Source organism: Camelus ferus, chromosome 30 (assembly GCF_009834535.1).
Source record: "Camelus ferus isolate YT-003-E chromosome 30, BCGSAC_Cfer_1.0, whole genome shotgun sequence".
Lineage (NCBI taxonomy): Eukaryota > Metazoa > Chordata > Mammalia > Artiodactyla > Camelidae > Camelus > Camelus ferus.
In genome coordinates this window covers 9,133,232-9,154,134 of record NC_045725.1, presented here as the reverse complement: position 1 = coordinate 9,154,134, position 20,903 = coordinate 9,133,232, and the positions used below count along the sequence as shown (strand labels likewise).

The window sequence follows — 20,903 nt, the reverse complement described above, 5'->3', positions numbered from 1 at the left end:
TATTCTCAAGGCCTAGTGCAAGACATGCAGGAGGAAGAAGGATTTGGGGAGGAAATCAGTGAACAGTACGTATCACACTCTACTGCTAGTTTAACCTCCTTTGTTAATACATTTTACACCCATCAGCGATAGGCCTCGCATCTCTACTAGTCATTATTCTACCATCCAATAAATGGAATAGATGTCAAGTACATTAAATTAATAAGGGTTATCAAAGTCACATGTGTGTGAGTGGTAAAAGTGCATGTTTCTTTCTGGGCACCAGTTATATGATTCAGATTTAAGCAAGACCCCCAAGAAGATGGGAACTGATTTGTATAATTATAGAAATTCACAAAAATGACATTTAACACAATCAGATAGTGCTTATTATATGTAGCACTATTTAAACACTATAAAAAATATAAACTCAATCTTCATAAAGTTACTACGAGGTATTTCCTTTGAGGTAAGTATTATTAATCTGCAGTTTGGAGAAGAGGCAGGGCGAGGGGGGAAAACATCTCACCTAAGTTCACATCGTCCAGTAAACAGAGAAGCAGGGATTTAAAGTCAGTTAGGGTCTTAAATAGGCAGGGAGGTGGGTGCACACGCCAAGGGTTAGAATATGTAAGGACTGGCTGACTGAGGTGGTGGGGTGAGCAGGAGGTGAAGACAGGAAGTGAGGAAGCTGGAGACAAAGTGATCTGGAAGCTTCTGGTTTGAGTATTCCTTTGAGAAAAAAGGTACAAGCTACAAAACAAACTAGAGGAAAGTTAATAATGAGCGTAAGTCTGGAAACTTTAAACAGTTATGTGGGGAGAAGATAGTGGAGCAAAAAGTTGTAGCAGTAAAAGAAGTGTAACAAATGATAAAAATGATAAGTAACATTTATGAAGCATTTACTATATCTTGAGAAGTCCATGCATTTTTATTATCAGTCAAAATTGTGAGTAGTCATTTATAAACATGCTCTGGTTATCCAGAGGCATACACGGAAGATTTAGAGGTCAGTCAGCAGCAGCTGCCACAGAGGAGGGTTTCACTGAGCAGCCCAGGAAGTGTTGGGTGAAAAGGCAAGAACACGAGAAGGAACGTAGGGAAGATTCACCACAGGTACTGCTCAGAAAAGAGCAGCCCCCAAACGAGCCGTGACGTGAGAAAAGTGAGTGAAACATTTTAAATGGCCTCAAAAAGCCACAGAACAGTCTGCTGAACTAGCTCAAGAAAACCTGCCCCTGTTGTGTCCTCTGGTTCAGTTCTGTGTCAGATATGACGTGCTGTTTTCTAACAAAGTGCTGAAAAGCACCCACTGGATTTGGCAAATGTCGAGGTCTTAGGTAGCCTTCATCTCCAGGGGATGACGTAGAAAAAATGCCATTCTCTGGTTTAGGAGCAAATAGGATCTAAGAATGTGGAAAGGTGGTCACTTTTACAAAAAAGGGAAGCCAATAAATTAACTGATTGTAGGTGAAGACAAATTCTTGACTAGAAATTCCCATTTGCCGACTTCGCTGTTTTTTGACGAGAGTACAGAGCTTGGTGGAGGAGGTGGGGGGAGTTGGAAACTGACACTGAAAGGGGTGAGGATGTTTCTCTACATGGTGGTCTCTGATCGGAAGCCACCAACTCAAGATAAAAAGAAAACGAGTGAAACTTTATTAGTGACAAATAGAGAAAATTAGCAGATTGTTAGTAACATTAATGCAAATCAACAGGATCAAAGAACAGCAAAGAGTTTTGAAAAATAGAAAGTTGTTAAAAAAGCTAAATTCTACTTGTCCATTGATATGGATAATTGTTCATAATAAATTACTGAACTTGTGTTCTGACTGTGCTGGCAGATTGTTCACGCAGGTTTTTAGTTGCACCTAATAAATACAGTAATAATTGTAGCATAGTAGCTGTTTCACTGTCCAACATGTCATTTGGTAATAAAACCTCCTACTGTAAGAGTAGGATACCTTCAGACCATATGCAACTAAGATTTTACTAGTGTATCTGAATCTTTTGTTCAGGTCAGCCATCCAAAAGAAATACATCGTGATTCACAAGTGTGAACCACACGTGTAATTTTTAATTTTCAAGGAATCTCATTAGCAAAAAATTTTTTAAAAAGTGAAAAATACTAATATTTAATGTGGTATAAACTATCGGAATTTTAACATGTAATCAATAAATATATTTTACTTGAAAAAATTAAATCTTCAGCATCACACGTACATTTTACAGTTACAGCACATTTCAAATAAGGATGTTTACATTTCCAATGCTTGTCCACCACTCATGGCTAGTGGCTACCAAGTTTTGAATAGTGAAGATTTAGAGAACTCTTTACTAAGAAGAAATTCTGAGCAATTAGGAAATAGGGTTTCTTGGTGAAGGCTGACTTACCCTTCAAGAGTGTCATCTGTTCTGAGACTTTCTCTGAGCATCCTGGCTCAGAGGATACCTCCCATACATATTTTCTGAGCGTATGTTATGATGCTGTCTATTTCATTACATAATAACTGATTTTTTATACAAAATATTGAACATAATGGCAAGAGGTAACTGCATGTTTCCATAGCACCTTGCCTGTACTTTGCCAGTTTAACAAATGTAATTGAAATCATACTGTCAAGTACTACTCTTTGTGCTTTAGATCTGTCTTTGTGGAATAAGATTGCTGCCCTTCCAGGGCTTACAGTTTTAGAAAATCTGTGCTCAGTAAAAAATATTGTTGAATCAAATGAAACTCTGGCATTAACCTTTTGGCCATAGTCTATAAACAGTGGGTTAAACTTTAGAAAGTGATGTCCAACAGATTTATATATAAAGTCTTGCAGTTTGATGTAAAACAAAAACATATTAGAGTTTTAAGGGTGGGAAAAATAAATGCATTAATGGAAAAAGTTGATCTTTAATATAAATAGCTTTGTTTAGCAGCTGGTGCCATTTTATGGTGATCAGATTCCGTCTGCAGAATTCTACCTGGTTCTGGGCAAACCATGCTGTTCGCCTCTTAGAAGTGGACTGGGAAAGTGAGACTGAAATACTTCTAAGGTGACTGAGGAAAAACTGGGTTCCAGTTGCAGTGTCTGGATGTGCACCTGTCTCAGTGAAGTTGAGAATAAGGGCGCTCACTAGTTATAGTATGAATTTCTAAATCCTCCACCTTCCCTTTTATCTTCTCTTGGGTTTGGGACAGCGGTGCTGCTCTGGTCCGCCTGCTCCGTGCACCCCTGCACGGCTATGCCTTCTTACCTTGACTCCCGCGATGATTTGTACTATGTGTGTCTGTGTATATGTAAGCCACAAAGTTTGAGCTGCTTGGATGCAGGGATCCTCTCCTGTTTTGATTTTGCCAGTACCCGGCACTGTTTCCTGCATACTGGGGTCCTCCAAAAATGCTGAATTGAATGTTAAGAAACTGAATTCTAAAATCAGAAATTTAGGGCAACATCATGCTTTTACTGCTGCAATGGCATCCTGACTTCTTCTCTCACATCTACTCCCTTCTTCCTAACATTAGTCCAATCACAATGATTATTTTTAAAAAAGATAAATCTTATCATATCACGCCTTCCTTAACGCTTGTTGGTTCCTGAGCCTGACGGCTGCCTGTGTCTCCCAGCTTCTCTCCCACCACATTGGCCTCAACCCTTGGCTCACCAGTTGACTGTGCCGAGAATGTCTGTCCATATCACCCCATCCCAGCCCTCAGCCCTCTCTTCCCCTCTGGATCTGTTACCCCTGGCATATATCCTTAAAAGATATCTCCCCCTTTCAGAATAGCTGTCACTGTTCAACATTTACATACAGTTGTCTTATTTGGTTAATATTTGTCCAGGCCATTTAATTGTAAGCTCCACAAGGAAGTATATTACATCCACTTCTGTGTGCAGCACTGTGTCAGAACACCGAATGCATACAGTAAATGAGTGGCACGTACTTGTCAGATGGAGATAGAAATTCACGAACAACCAGCACAATGTAAGTACATGCCCAGACTTCAACCAGGTCTAAATATTTTCTCCTGTGTCCCCTCAGAAGTATAGTCCATGTGACAGGAAAGACGTATGATAAAAGCTCTTAAAGTATGTAATCTTGTGCTTACTTAGGCAGAAAATGCTCTTTTGAATGCAGGGATTATCTCCATAGCTCCTGAGGAGCAATTAAGACTTGTTCTACATAAAGGTTAAAATTTATTTTTTATACATGCTCAAGTAGTTAGAAATTAAGATTCTCCCAAGTCATTGGCATGTTAAATTGTCTAACCTTCTAAAACACTTGCCACTTTTTCTCAGCTTCAGGCAAGGTTGGGAACTGAGACAAACTCCATAAGGTATGACTCTCCCTACTGGGTACTGTCCCTGTGGGCTGACACACCCATGGTGCTCACAGATTCCAGTGTAAATGAGGGTCAGAAGGCAGGTGGATTGGTAGTGTGAAAATACATGGACAGTGGAGTAGAAGAAATACTTGTGAGAGATACATACATATATGACAAGAGTCATTGTAATTATATGAAGGACAGAGAATGGAGAATTTTGAAATGTTCTGCCATCTGAGACACTGACTTCAGTAAACAGAGCATCTAATTCAACCATAATTCTTACCTTCTTCACACCCTCCTTCATTCTTTATGCCCATTCACTTCTTCCATCCTTTTGAACTCCATTGGACACTTGCTCCCCTCAGTTTTTCTCTCCACTATGTCAGTTCTCATTTTCATCTCCCTCAACCCATCCACCCATCACAGTTCTTTCTGACACTCATCTCTCCATTCTGTGTCTTACTTGGTTTGACTTCTTAAGAAGAAGCCATTCTTGGTCTGATTTCTGTTGCAGTTACTTTTATTTCCGGTGACTATGTTGTTGTTGGTCCCCCCCCTCCCCGGTTTCAACATTATTAGCATCTTGCTTCATGTATTTGTCCCTCACACTGGCTTTCCTTTGGGGGAATATTTTAAAAGAAAATCCCAGCAATCATGTAATTTCAGCCTTAAAAGCTTCAGCCTGTACTTTAACAGATAACACACACTCTTAGTCTACAACAGCCCCCTACCTTCATTGCCATTCTTTCCTCCCAAGTCATTTTATTTTTTTTTTTTTACGTTTTAAATCAATTGTACTTCAATTAAAAAGCAAACAAGCAAACAACCCATTTAAAATATGGGCAGAAGAACTGAACAGACATTTTTCTCTTTTTCCAAAGGAGGGAATGCAGATGGCCAACAGGCACAGGGAGAGCTGCTCCACAACACCCATATCAGGGAAACGCAAAGCAAAATCACAGTAAGACACCATCTCACACCTGTCAGAATGGCCACCATCAAAAAGAACACAGATAGTAAATGTTGGCAAGGATGCGAAGAAAAGGGAACCCTTGTACACTGTTAGTGGGAATGTAAATTGGTGCAGCCACTATGGAAAACAATATGAAGGTTTCTCAAAAACCCAAAAACAGAACCACCACATGGCCAAACAACTCCATTCCTGGGCATATACTGAACAAAAACAAAAACATTAATTCAAAAAGATACATACACACCAGTATTAACAGCAGCACTACTTACAATCACCAAGACATGGAAGCATCCTAAATGCACATCAGTAGATGACTGGATAAAGAAGATGTAGCACATATGTGCAATGGAATACAACTCACCCATAAAAAGGATATTTTGCCATTTGCAGCCCTTCATTCCCCCCCCCCTTTTTTTGTACTTCAAAAACCAGAATTTTATAACTGGCATAAATATTTTCATTGCATCAAAAACAACAAAATACCTAGAAATAAACCCAACCAAGGATGTTACCTATACTCCGAAAACTGTAGAACATTGATGAAAGAAATTGAAGGTGATACAAAGAAATGAAGGTATCTTATGCTCTTGGATTGGAAGAATCAACATTATCAAAATAGCCACACTACCCAAAGCAACCTACAGATCCAGTGCAACGCCCATCAAAATACCCAGAGCTAGAACAATTCCAAAATTTATATAGAACCATAAAAGACCCCAAATTGCCAAAGCAATCTTTTGTAGGTCTTTTTTTCTTCTTTCTTCTTTTTGTTCATTTTTCTTGTAGTCTGATGACTAGAGAAGTTTCTTTAACATTTGTTGTGAAGCTGGTTTGGTGGTGCTGAATTCTTTTAGCTTTTGGTTGTCTGTGAAGCTTTTGATTTCTAGCTCACTGATCCATTCTTCTGCCTCATTTAGTCTATTCTTGGTGGCTTCTAATGTGTTATTCATTTCAGTAACTTATTCCACTCTGTTTGGGTATTCTTTATATTTTTCAACTCTTTCTATACTCCTTTTGAGTTCTCATCTCCATCATCATCACTCTAAATTCTTTCTCAGATAAATTGCCTATCTCCTCATCACTTATTTCTTCTTCTGGGATTTTATCTGGTGCCTTGGCCTGGAAGATATTCTTCTCTTGCCTCATGTTGTCTGTTTTTCCATTTGTATTTTTAGGTAGGTTAGTTACATTTCTCAGCCTTGGAGAAGTGGCCCTCTGTGGAAGACGTCCTGTGTGTCCCAGCAGTACACTCCTCTCTTGTCACCCGAGGGCCAGGGTCTAGCAGTCCCAGGGAAGAGTCTGGCCTGTGTTTGCGGAATCCTTCCACCAGTTTTGGGACTGTTCTTTTCGTATTTCTGGTATCTGTCCCTGGTGGATGAGGCTGGACTAGAGGCTTAGCAGGTTTCCTGGCAGGAAGAGTCGGCACCTGCCCACTGCAGTATTTGCACACAACCAATGCGTATCATCCCCTGTATCATGTCTAGATTACTCTTAATACCTAATACAATGTAAAAGCTATAATAAATAGTTGTACATATAACATAAATGCCATGTAAACAGTTACCTGTGTGTAGCAAATTCAAGTTTTGCTTTTTAGAACTTAACTGGCTTTTTTTTTTTAATAAATATTTTCAGTCTGAGGTTGGTTGAAACCTTGGGTCTGGAAACCTCCGATACAGAGGGCTGACTATACTTACTAAAAAGCAGAAAAAGTATATTCAGTTTATTTAAAGAGTAGCCAGTGTAGTTGTTCTCTTGTGCTTTCCAGTGCGATTGTGTGCTTTATTATTTATTAATTTTGATATAGAAAGAAATATTCCCAATAGTAAAGGGATGATTGATTTCTTAAATCTGTCTTTGGGAAACACAAAACTCTCATGAACTGTATTTTCTCTCTGGGTCTGATACATAAAAAGGAAGTTCAATGTTTCATACTGAAAGTGGGACTCTATCCTGGAGAAGCTTTTAATGTGTGTCTGTGGTCTAACGTGATGGATTTTATTTAACAGCCAAGTTTTATAGACAAATACCAGGCATTGCTTCAAAGAACCTGACCAATTCATTTCTGAAATTGCAGTTGTTAAATTAGACCCAAAACATTTATGAATGTCACTTTGCCCTTCCAGCAATTAAGAAGTTCAAAAAAAATCCCTTTGTGTCTCGTGGCTTTGAAATTATTATGTTTATCTTGAACCGGCCTTTGAGTTGGCTCTGTCACATGCTTTGGAGGTCACATTAAAGAGGGAGACGTCAATTCTGAGCAGGTTTGGGAAAGGGTTTCTTGATGTATAAAGGGGCTCTATTTTAAAGGTGTTTTAGCAGTTTTAGCACATCTACTGCTGTGTCTTCCCTGTAAGTAGTCAAGCCCATTCATTTCCCTTTAAAGAGCAGAAAAATCTGAAGTCAACATCAGAGGCTTCATTTCACCAGGATGCAGCGTGGTTGGTCGGTGAGTTGACTGAAATTTTCCCTTTGCCGTCTCCTCGTTTCAGTGCTCATCCTCCTGATTGTCACGATGCGAAGACGGAAAAAAGAGCCCCTCATTTTCGACGAGGAACGAGATATCAGAGAAAACATCGTCAGATACGATGATGAGGGTGGGGGCGAGGAGGACACCGAGGCTTTTGACATGGCCGCGCTCAGAAACCTCAACGTCATCAGAGACACCAAGACCCGGAGGGACGTGACTCCAGAAATTCAGTTCTTGAGTCGACCGACATTTAAAAGCATCCCAGATAATGTCATCTTTCGGGAATTTATTTGGGAACGACTGAAAGAGGCTGATGTCGACCCCTGCGCACCCCCCTATGATTCCTTGCAGACATACGCGTTTGAAGGAAACGGCTCAGTGGCTGAATCGCTCAGCTCCTTAGATTCCATCAGCTCAAACTCTGATCAGAATTACGACTACCTTAGTGACTGGGGGCCCCGTTTTAAACGACTCGCAGACATGTATGGGACCGGCCAGGAGAGTCTGTACTCATAGCCCGGAACCTTCATTGGAAATGTACTGAAGAAAAAGTAAAAGCAAAAAAAACAAAAACAAAAACAAAAAAACTACAACCCCAACACTATATACAGAAAATAAGGACTCCATTTGCTAGAGAAAATGGTTGTAAATATTTCCCCATTTTTAACTGTTTAGGTTTCTGCCTTGGTGAAGCGTATCTTCATTAGATTTATCCAAGGGACTGCACTGACCACAGCCTCTGAGCATTTGAAGGCTTTTTGATAAAAAGAAATGCTCAGTGGTTTGTGAATAGATAGCAACTCTCAGATACCTGCAAAGGCACCTAAGTTCTATGAGTAAGGAGAGCCCTGTGTCGTCGGTGACCCCAGGATGTCCTGTGCACGCCTTCATGGTACTGGCAGTAAGAAGAATGAAAACATGATGTGCCCTTGAAAAGTCCTGGAACTTCCTGCATATCAAAACGTGGGATAAATTTAATTTACAGTGATGCTTTTAGCTTGCTAGATTATAGAATCCAGCAGAATTTAATCGCTGTTGGGTTAGCAAATATATTTTATTTAGCAATATAAAAGTTTTTAGGAAATCCTCCCCAATCCTCCAATACAAGCCAGTAAAATCTGGTTTAAGGCAACATAAACCGTTGTTTAGCCAAATAAATTCTGAAATGTTCCAAATACGAAAGAGGTCAATCATTCTTAACGTTTGCAGCCGTTTTGAGATGCTTGTGTAGGTATGAAAAAAAGTTGCTGTCTATTCGTTGATTTTTATTATCTCTTCTGATTTGTACAGGAGAATATCTTTTCCTTTTTTTTTTATTTGACACATGGTGTTTATTTATTTTGGAGCTCCAGTCTCCACTAAATTCAGGTCCCTCTTACTGCCTGATGATATTATGCTCATCAGACATGCTGATTTTTCTCCAGTCTGAGCTACACAAAGGAAATGAACCATAGAAATGGGAAGAAAAAAAAAAAAAATAGTGGAGCGGTTGAGCCCTGTTGCTGCTCACATCTCCAAGAGGAGCACCACCCCAGGGGCGCAGAAGTTGTCTGAGCCATTAGAACTCACAAAACACTGGAATAAAATATTTCTATTTTAGAAGGAAGATTTCAGAGAAAATTGAGATTTTTCTTCGATGCGAGATTTATTTTTCAGGGTCACAAGTTCCCTATGCTCCAAAGACTTTGAAGAGTTTATTGTCGTCCGCGCCCCCCCCCCCCCCCCCGCATCTTCTGCTACAATATTACATAAGGACTGATTTTTTTAAATATATCTTAAGCAACATCATGTTATAAATTTCAAAATCCATCTTTAAATTCTGATGCAAGTATGTTCCTCAAGAATGAATCAAGCAATGTATAATTTCCATACCGGTTTAGATGTGCCAAAGGTAAGGAGAGAAATTTCAACTGATCACATGGGTTTAAGTTTGAGGAAAAGAAGAATTTTATGACTAAAATAATATTTCTACCTAACATTTTTTCCTAGATGAATACAAATTTAATGTGAATATATTCAAGTAAGAATGAATTTATTTTTTTTCTTTCTTTTCTCCTTTTTAAACAGATTTATTGTTGGGTTCCTAGTAAATCTACAGATCTTGGACACTGTACAGGAAATTGTGCCCTGAAAGTACTTCTTTATGAAAGACAAACACTGGAAGCAGAGTATCAATATTTTGATTCCATGAGGAGAAACTCTGTAGGATTCTGTAAAATCGCAGCCCCTCCCCCACTTGAGAAATGAAGTGCGTGAAAGTGGCCTTCAGCTTCTAAAAATAAGAAACTCCATAAACCCAGTTACCTGCGCTCAGAGTCCTTTGGTTTGAGTAAAGTTTCACAGACCCTGTTTCATGACTAGAGAGATGCTTCTTCCCATATTAATATGCATATACATGAAAAACCAATTTTGTACCAGTAGAGCCTGTTCATGACTTTTAGTCATATATGGAAGTTTTTCAGATTAAAAAAGGAAAGCAGAGTACGCTTACCCAGTTTTAAAAAATCAGCGTGAGGTGCAGGAATTACATAGGGGTTAAATCAGCAAGGTGCTGAGGATAGTTTTGCCATCATCCATCCCCTTGTCTGCAAGAAGATAAAACAGTACATTGGGATTATGGTGTCAAAACTGCTGACTGTTGCACATGTCACTAAATGGAAGTTTGAATGTACTTTAGAAAAGGAACATCACATCAGTCACCTTGCTTTCTCTCCTTTTAAAGTATCTATTTTTTCTTTTTTTTTTTTTAATTCGTATTTGCTAGTAATAGATTGGGAGGAAAGGCTCAGATTTAAATAAAGATTTGAAATTCTTGCATATACTCAACTGCTATTTTACGTGTGGAAGATTATAACAATATAGTATGGAACTTGATTCAATGGTATTTAAAAAAAAAAAAAATCTTGAGATGGCTGGAAGAACTTCCCTAATCTTGATGGGATTTCTATGAAGCACTCTAGCTAATCTTAATTGTAAATGGTGGTGAATTTGTTGTTATTTTAAGTTTTCTTTTTCCTTCTGAAATCTAAGGCTGTGTATGTTTATCTGACCTAACACTTGAGAAAGAGGTCCTGTTGTAAACCCAGAGACTGGAACGGTTCATCAATAAAAATCAATGTTAAAGCCAGCTGGGAGATTCTCCAAAAGCATTTAAATAAATACCTGTCACCAAATCACTACAATTCAGGGTGTGCTGGAACCAACTCCCAGGAAGCAATTATGCACATCTTTTTCTATCTCTTCCATTTTGACAGTTCAGCCATGGTGGTAATTTTTAGACCACCGTGGAAATCAGCACACACTACCTTTTTTTTCCCCACCCTGGAGAACCAGTTGTTAAATGTTTACCAATACTTCTCTGCTTAAATTACTTTATAAAAGGAAACCACATGATTGTAAATACAGTGTGAATGAACAGGATATCAAATAATGGCATAAAAGGAATTTATGCTTTATTGTACTACTAAATGTGGATACGTGTGGTAGGGATTTCCTGGTATCAAATCCTTGGAGCTACGGATAGAAAGGAGAGGAGCCTTTGTTATGGGAAGGAGTAGCTTAATAAATCCAAGTGCAGGCATCAGTTCAGGAAGTCAGTAAATTTAAGTATTTTCCATTTGTCCACCTGGACATTAGAAACTCAAGGTACACAAAGTAATGCATATTTTGAACAATTTAAATTCTTACATTTGCATTTTATTTGTTACTATCTGTGTAAAGGAAATACGCGAATTGCTATCCTTAAATAATTTTAAGCCAGCATAACGAATATGAAAACTAAATCTTATCAAGAAAGTGGACTTTTGGAGATCAAGCCTAAATTATGATTCTGGATACACAAAACAGTGTCTGCGTTAAAGTGTTATTCCAAGGGCAGCTGCAGACTACAATCAGGAAGGAGACAAGAAGAAAAGATGCTCTGTGGAGACACTGAGTAGATCTTTCTACAGGCGATAACCTACATGACCCTGACGGAGTTCTGACTTTGACAGGAAGCTCTGCAGCCTTGATGTGAGGCAGGCGGGAGTTGTGGGTGGGTGACTCCTGGACACAAGCAAGAAGTACTAGTGTTGAGGTGATGATAGCTGCCTTCTCAGTCCTGAGATGTTTTAAATTATTTTCAATTACACTGACTACGCTGGAAGACAAGCAGGCTTTGGCAGTTACGCTCATGTCAACGGTGTGGTTATACAGCATAGGGGTGATATTTGGGTGATGGCCCACATGCCCAAAGAAACTTGTAAGCAAGTAGACAGCATAATATTCAAATATGAAATCTAGAAGAGCTTAAAATAAGTCAAATGTATTTCAAGAGGCAAAATGCATCTTGTTGGAATATTTTAAAGCTTCTGAGCACTAGATATCAATCTTAAAATTTTCCATTTTAATTTGACATCTACGGACTTAACAAACTGTTTTAATTACCTAATTATTTCTAAATCACGATTTGAAGGTTTATTTACAGTTGATCTAATTAAAGCTGATTAACAGAAAGCTTCAACTTACTCGTAACTCTTTCTGGTCAGGGATGCCTGGGGGCACGAGGGATGGACAGGACAGTTAATAGATAAGGAAACTCAGTTTCTATTAGTCTGTATAGTTCATTTGATCTTAAGTATACTTGAGTCAGTTAATTTAAAATCATTAATACATATCATGTGTCTCTGCCACACTGTATGGAAGTTTGGCAGGGAAAGCTAACACAGTAATGCTAGCTGAATAATTGTCATTGTAATCAAAAGAGCAAGTCAGGAGTAACAGCATTTCCATTTTGAGTGAAATTGAAATTGTTTCAGAGGAATGGGATTCGCCTTTAAGAAAAATGGGAGTTATCTGAGGCTGTGATTTGGCAGGCCCTGCAAAGTATAATTCCAGGAGTAATTTTTCAAGCAAAAACAAGACAGCCAGCATGTGTGACAGTGTGACACTTTTTCATTGTTATGCCAACTTGTACTGGCTCAGAGTTTAACTGAAAAGAACAGGTGTGTATATGTGTGTGACAGAGAGACCTGGGGCCATAGGGGTGGATGTATGCCTGAAGCAACCTTAAAAAAACAGGCTAATATTTCCTAGTTAATGCCAGCGTATCACTGTGATTGAGCAAGTGCCTATCAGGGCATAAGACTAGAAAACTTTGATCAACTGAAGGGAGCGATATTTTATTTGCTTTAAATATCTAAATTAGGAGAAGGATTTGGGTGCTACGGGGGAGAGTGAGCTGAACCGTCTGGATAACTGCCTCATCTTCCTTTTATTGCGTAGATGCCATCTCACTGCTAACACAGGACATGGAGTGTGAATCACTTGCTACGGAAGGTCACCGGGCGTTGGCCGTGGGAGTGTGTCTGTGGCTATGAAATCTGGGTCAGAAGCCAGATCCAGCACATTTTTGCTTTGCCATGAACGCCATTCTAATTCTCTGAACCTCTGTATCTTCATGCTTAAAACTGAGTTAATTACTATCCTGTCTGTTTTAAAGGCTTGTGAGATGATGGAGTGAAAATGCTGTGTAAACTGTAAACCACTGTAAAAATGTAAGGCATTATTATGGAAAATTATGGACATTATGTAATAAGGTTGATTATATTTATTGTTAAGTGGTGAACACTGATTTCTGTTTTTGGAAATATGCATTAAGGGGGAAAAAAAACATGCAATTAGTATCCTAAATGGGGAAAGAGCACTCAAAGAGACAATTGGCATAATTAATTGGAGCCACTTCTCAAAAACTCTACTCAAAAACAGACCTTATAAAATGCCTTTAAAGATTAGGACCCAACTCAAACTAATTCAGTCATTAATAAGAATTAAGGATATCAGCATGAGCAAGGGATTACAAGTAGTATTTTTTTCCCACTCACAAGGATGACTAAGTGGAATCTGATCCCAGCCTCATTACAGATGACAGAAACCCCAGAATAGAGAAAGATTATTCCAAGAGAATAATGCACGTGAGTTAGGTGATCTTCCAGACGTCCAGAGGAAATAGTGAGGTTCTTGAGAATTCAGTAATGTTTGCCAGTCATGAGTGGCATATGTGTAATTAATAATTTATACACTTCAAAGAATTAAAGTTCAATAATATTGACTTAACACGAAAACCATCCTGTACTCGCTTTTGGATGACTTGAAAGCACGTTCAATATCTTCCAGAGGCTTATTTTAGCCTTTTATAAATGAAGAAGAGATCAGAGATTAAAAAATAATATGCACAAGGTACTACGGCTTTGTCGGTGACAGTCTGCTCATAAAATGAGTATTAAGAAGCCTTCTACTTCAGGTGTTGGTTATCTGGTTAGTCAAAGCTCATATGAACAAGCATTATGAACAAACACATTAACAGCCATGTAACTACTGAGAATATTGGTATGGCATACACTCAAAATTTATTCTCATGTTTTCATTGTATTCATTAATGAAATTACGCTGCTAATGGCATATATTTTTATCAGCAGGGAAAATTGTGTGATTCCCTACCTTACTGCTACAGGCTGTATTTTTTTATGAATATAAACACTTTTTTGTGTGTCAAGATCTGAAATATGTAGCATATTGAATATGACCAATACTTCAAAAGTAACCAGATTTTTAAAACTAACTAAAATAGCAGTTGCATTTTACCTATAATAATTTTAAAGGTAAAAAAATGGAACAAGAACTCAATATACAAGTTTAATATATATTAGGCTTCAGATTGCCTTTACGCATATATATAGTGTTGAATATTATATACTGAGTGTACACCCGTACATATCAGAGACACAAAATCTGATGCTAAATGTTACAGTGAAGCAAATGGCTTTTAACATTTTGTTTTTATTTTTTAAGATAATTATGACAATCAGATCTAACCTCTACAATTCAATTATGTGAGCATGCTGGAAAAAACGCTGCACATTTGTAAAGCTGTTCTTTATTGCAGATATCAGAATCTCTTTCTCAAAATGTCAAGGAATGAGCAATTCACAGACGTGAAATACACAGCATAACTTTCAATGAAACAACCAGTGCCTATTTTTGAAGCTCTATTAGTTATGTTAAAATAATCCGTTTTTCTGCAATGTTTTTGCTTATATGAGTCACTTGAATAAATGGATACAAAAGAGTTTCAAAAATGCTAATTCAATTGACCACAAAATCAACCCTGAACATCCAGTTCCACTTGGCCTTGGAAATGACACACGAAGTACCATCTGGAGGTCGGAATCTACGTCAGGACCTGACGAGACTGTTTTTGTTCGGCTCAAGCACTCCCTCTCGGGCAGACAGTCTCCTAGAGTATTAAGTAGTTGAGTTATTTTTTTTCAGCCAACATAGGAAATAAAGTACTGTTTCAGAACTCCACTAGTGTGTACAGTAAACAGGAACCAAGTCAGAAAACCAGGCAGCATTAACAAAGGTGCTCAGTTTTTTGCCACGTTTTCTTGATGTGTGCTTTGCTGTGTTTATAAGATGAAGAAACATTGTTGCAGATTAAGTGCTTATAGAAAAAACAATTTCCCAAATTCCTGGTAACAAAAGACCTGAGCTACCGTGTCTACTTCTATAGTCTTCACTCTCAGCTGGGATGGTAAACGCCAACTTGACTTCCAGTTTCTACCTTCTGACCACTTGGTACAGAAAATGAGTCCTACTGTAATTAAACTTGGATGTTTTCTTCTGAGTGACTGATTTTTATATAAAACTATCTTTAAATGTTCCACAGATATGTCATTTTAAGTTTCTGAGCAATCTAAAGCAATATGTGATTTCAAGTTTCTTACAGATCTGTGAATTGCCCAAGAAAGGCAATGTTACACTTTTTTTTTAATGGACAAAAACTGAAGCCCAGAATAATTGTACCTTATCGAAGGAAACATGTGAAATAACTGGCAGAGGTGAAAGAGGAAAAAAAAAACCTTAAGATATTTTGCCCATTATATATTCTATTTATTGCAGAGATTCAAAAAACTGCTTTTCCAATTTGGAAGGATAAGAACAGAGTTGAAACTCATTTCAAAGTCAGAGTCTCCAATCTTACTTAATTAGCCTTCAGTTTCTTTACGAAGAGTTGAGACTTCTTTATTCTTAAAAAATATATATCCTAACTGGGAAAATGGCATGAAATTCTATGTTTCAAAATAATGAGAAAACAGGAATATTTATATCACAAGGAATCTAGCACTTCATCACTGTGTTCCAATCCAGGGCTAATCATCACTCTGAGGCAGTTTACTGTCCTAAGAATGGACAATAGCACAGCACTATGGCAGACTAGATATTCTGAGGACTCACCCTCTCTGCAGATTCCTCAGCTTTTTACTGCACCATTGACTCACAAGAGTGTTAGGAGAATTTCGAAAAGCCCCAGACTTTGCAAAAAGAAAGAAAAATTAAAAAAAAAAAAAAAAAAAAAGCTAAATACCATGAAGATGCTCTATACACAAACAAGGACACTGAAGTTGGGCGGCTGTCAGCCAGCGCTGGGCTTGTGGAAGGCAGCAGGGCACCTGCATTAGGGCAGGACCTGACACCACACCAAGATCATTTGAGGCTAGTGGTACCCCCAGTCCTCAGATTACTTTCAGTCAGCTATGAAAGAACGACTAAATATCACCAAACAGAAGAGACCACCCACCGTGAATGAGATGGTTCACAGAAACCCCCAAGAAGTTCAGATACTGTAATTATCAAAAATATAAAAAGAAGAAGCCATGTATAAAATGTTTAAAGAAGTCAAAGAGGGGATAAAATGTAAATAATAGAAACATGATCAAGGATGAGGATATTTTTGCCAAAGAATCAACTTGTGCATTTAGAAATAAAGAATGCAACCTTTGACACTAAAGTCAGCAGACAGTATATAGTGCATCTGACACCGTGTGAGAGAGACTTGGTAAACTAAGAGACAGATCGGCAGAAATTGCCTAGGTTGCAGTAGAGAGAGATTTTTTTTAAAAGCTGTAATATACAAAAACACACGGGACAAGGATAAAATTTGGAGGTCTAACCAGTCTTTACACATCATGATCTCTGTTACTCAGTATTTCAGTAGAATGTTTAACTGCCTTATTTGACTCTCATCTTTGAATGATGTTTTAACCTTCCCCCTGTGCCCCTGACATTATAAGAAGCTGGACCCACTCTACACTACGCAGTTTGATTTATTCAGTCAGTGATCCACTTAATAAACATTGTTACAAATGTAGGAAAGTGTATTGTGTGCATCCATCAAAACTTGCAGCACACCTATGAAAAGTGAATAGGATGCCTAAGCCATTTGAATTCAAGTCAGATCATTAAATAGAGGCCCTGCTTTATTTTTTCTCTCAGGGGTGTTTGGATGACTTCATCTGTGGTTACTGAAGAGCAAAGTGAAGCCCTGAATTTTGCCTCTGCTTGAAAGAGGGTTTACTTATATTGGACAGAAAGGATGCAGCATAATAAGGATACAAGTGGCATAAAGCAAGACGATGGTTAATTCTCTCCCAAGTCCTCTCTCCCCATCCCCTCCCCCCAAATCCTCTCATCAGTGTGTCCAGAGCCAGCAAGGGCAGCCAGTTGAGGACCGGGCCGTTTGTCAGCTCTCAGTCACTGAGTCACTAATTCTGACTTGTGTCAGATTCTAGGGAGCTGTAGACATCTTCCCTGAGAAATTCCATGAAGAAAGCTGAACCATGCTTTGCCATTTCGCAGTTTGGGAGTACGGGGGGTTCTCTCAGTTCTAGTTCAAGGGAAAAACTGCTGTGTTATTATCTATTTTTTCTTTGGAGCATCAGAAGAAGGCTATAGGTGAGCACGGTGTTACTGGGACTTGGTCTCATCAGAGAAGTAACCAGGCTGAGTTTTTAGGACAGACACAGATCCCTTAACTTTGCATTTGTTTCCATCACTAGAAAGAGTAATAAATACGACCTATTCTGGTACCTGATGGGGCAGCAGAGCACACAGAGGTCTACGATCACGTGGAAGGAACCACAAAGAAGCTTCCTTTCTATAAGCCTAAGAAAGGTTCCTGTTCTCACGCTTTAGTCTGAACCTTAGGCTAATAGCTAGCCTCTAAATTGAAGATGATTAGTAAAATAATGTGAAAAAAAATTTAAACAAGTATTTCTTTATCTTAATATGCATTATTACTTTTATTTTATATTATTACGTCAGGAGGCCTAAATCACATAAGTGCCCTTTTACTGAAACTTAGAAAACTTATTGATACGAAGTTTATTTTACCATTATTGCACGTGTGTTTTCTGAGTCTGTGTGTTATTAACAGTATTTCACCTACAAGGAAAATGAAACTCAAACGGTTTCTAAGAATTGGCTAACATTCCAGAAACCTCAAGTGATGGACCAGGAACCTAAACTCGGCCAAGACCGTTTTTCCTTAACACTGTTATTACTTATAATTTGAAACTCAGTGTTATGATACCATCATTTCACCTATTAGATATATATTATTGATCATCAAATTCATAGGTAATTACCGGCAATTAAAGCTTGATTTTCCTCCAGGTTAATATGTGGTCAGGGGGGAAAATCCTTAAAAGCATGATCTGTTATCTCTATTATGTCTTAATGAGAAAACATGTGAAATGGGTTTATAGTCACATTTATGCAGGAAAATCTTTGTTAAGTTTTAAATATTATTGCACCTTCGCAACATCATGTTGGTGTCGACACAAATCAAACAGAACTGCAGAGGAATTTCTGAGAGAGAATTTGGGCAGCTGGAAAATTTGGGTGTGGAGGGCTGAAGTGTTACGGATCAGGGCTAGAATTACAAGCTATGACTTAGAATTCATTATCTAGTGTTGAACACACTGACTTTAAAACAAATGCCAGTACCAGTAACAGGCAAGAGATAGGTGTGTTGCAGTAATTGCCTTAACACAGGTGTTTGTAACTGAAATCCTCTTGAAGACTATTCTTATGCCAACAAAGAGGAAGAGATGTGCACAGATTGGGTCCATTCTAACACCGTTAAGAGGAGGTTCAGAAAATGCTAAAGTAGAGTCCTGGCTAACAATTATTATTCGAATTAGTCATAATTCATGTCAAAACCCCTCCCCCTCTTCAGCTCAGCCTCTTTAAATCTCGCCGTTTATTCATTAACTTTAGAAGTGTTTCCTTAGCATCTACCATTGGCTAGGTGGTCAGGCAACAGTGAGTGAGAAAGACATTATTACGTCACGCCTACTTGACAGTGTCTCTGAATGGGATTCCTGCATTACCTACATCGGCGTAAGTCACCCTTACTAAAGAATGACATTCTTGTTAAAAACATTTAGTCCTGCAGACTTTATAATATACAATCAGAATTAGAATTTCTGGGAGTGGGAGCGTTTGCATTTCAAAACATCATATTTCCCTGAAATGCCACTAGGAGAGTGTCAGCAGGTGCCTCTGTCAGATTCTCCACCATGGACACCAGCAAAAAAAAAAAAAAAAAAAAAAAAAATTCTTTAAATATTAATACTAAAACTATCCATGGACCCAACTGGTCTCTACATTGGGTAAGGAAGGTTTTATAATTATCAGTGATTTTGAAGCGTTTCAAATTGTCTTTTGGAATTTGAATATCAAAATGACGGCTAATAATACGGATTATAAGCTACTGAATAAGATAAAATCCATGAGTCCATGCTAGTGTAAACAAATACAAAATTAGGGATAAAGAAATGTACTTCCCTGCAAAAGAAAGACAACCAATAAATACTTAAGGGCTAATGAAGCTAAGAAGTTATCAATGGATATTAAAACCAGTGTGTACCGTCTGATGATAAACATTATGCACATACATACTCTCAAGGTTTCTTCCCACAAGTATTTATTAATTACAAAGGGAAAGTAATAGCTTTACAGTGGAGAAATCTGGTCACTAACATTACATCACAACAAACTCTTATCAAATGCCCCTTTCTATGATACACTGAGAAGTACACAACATCACTTTTGTGTTACTCCTAACCAATGTATATAATTTGTTCCTATTCAAGCAGATACATGGTGCAAACCTATATTGAGAAATATTCTCCAAAACAGTGAGTCTATATTTTTCAGAAATGTCAAGCTGAAGACCCTTTTTTAAAAGCTAGAGAATGTTCCAGGTTGAAGGAAAATAAAGACATATAAATGTAATGCATCTACTTTCACAGTTAGAAGGCAATTTTTTTCAAATGTTTTTATGAAGCTACAACCTAAGGGCCAGTTTAGCCTCTGCCAGACCACAAAGTGAAAACCCTTTTATATCGTTTGTGAATAACAAATGGAATCTTTGATCACAGTAGGAATAGAATGTTAAATAGAAATAGCATTATCTAGTACCCATGATAAATTAAACTAGATAATTAAATAAAGCATAGTGAGAGACTTGTATGTGACAACGCTCGGGCGTACAGCGCAGGCTTGGAAGTCGTTTCTATGGCGATCGCCCAACTACTGCTGATCACAACGCAAATTTCCTTTTCCATGTGACAGTGTATTTTTTGTTATAAAATTCTAAAAGACGTGTTATATTTATATTAACCAACAGAATGAGTTGGCACTAGCTAATATTTCCACCAACCCATTCTTTTTTTCAAGTAAGTGTAAGTTTGGTAACAAACATTTTCACTTTTTTTCTATGATGTGAATGACAGAGTATCTGATGGGCTTACATAGATTCACTTAGTGGAAATCTATGTATTCACTTAAGATTATAAATTTTCTTGAGCACATGCTACCTGTGGGACTATGTCTGCTGTAACAAACATGAGGATGTGATTTTTAAGTGGTCTGTCATTCACTGTTTAAAAAAAAAAATGTCCTAATGGTTTGAACCACAGCTAAGTAAGTGTTTGGTTATTTACTGTCAAAAATTCTAATTGATAGAGCCAGGCTTGTGAGCGAAACATTTTGTGTATTCTTAAAAATAATTAAGAAATTTAAATTATTATATATAATCAGAGGTTAAATTGCCGAAGTACACTTTAACAAAATAAAACAAAACAGGGACCCCACACTTTCTGTTTTAGTGGCTGGCAAAAGATAAGACATAATTACAATTTTATATGAAATTTAATACCATTGATATTTTAAAATCTTTCCCTGAAGCTTAAATGCTCTCAACCCTTGACTACATTATCCACATGCATAATGTGCTCGATGGCTTTATCTTCCCTTTATTCCTTCTGCCTTAGATAAGA

At 37.8% G+C, this 20,903-nt stretch overlaps 1 protein-coding gene across 5 annotated transcripts in view; it reads left to right on the top strand.

Annotated features, from left to right (window-relative positions):
* CDH7 (cadherin 7) overlaps positions 1–15,403 on the top strand; it is a 118,108-nt gene extending 102,705 nt beyond the window's left edge. For 3 of the 5 annotated variants that reach the window (XM_032470740.1, XM_032470739.1, XM_032470742.1), the window contains one exon: positions 7,763–15,403. In XM_032470740.1, coding sequence (XP_032326631.1) covers positions 7,763–8,256 — 494 coding nt within the window. In that variant the 3' untranslated portion in view covers positions 8,257–15,403. The remainder of the gene's footprint in view (positions 1–7,762) is intronic. The other 2 variants (XR_004316293.1, XR_004316292.1) reach the window with 2 other exon arrangements.
* Positions 15,404–20,903: the final 5,500 nt, after the last annotated feature.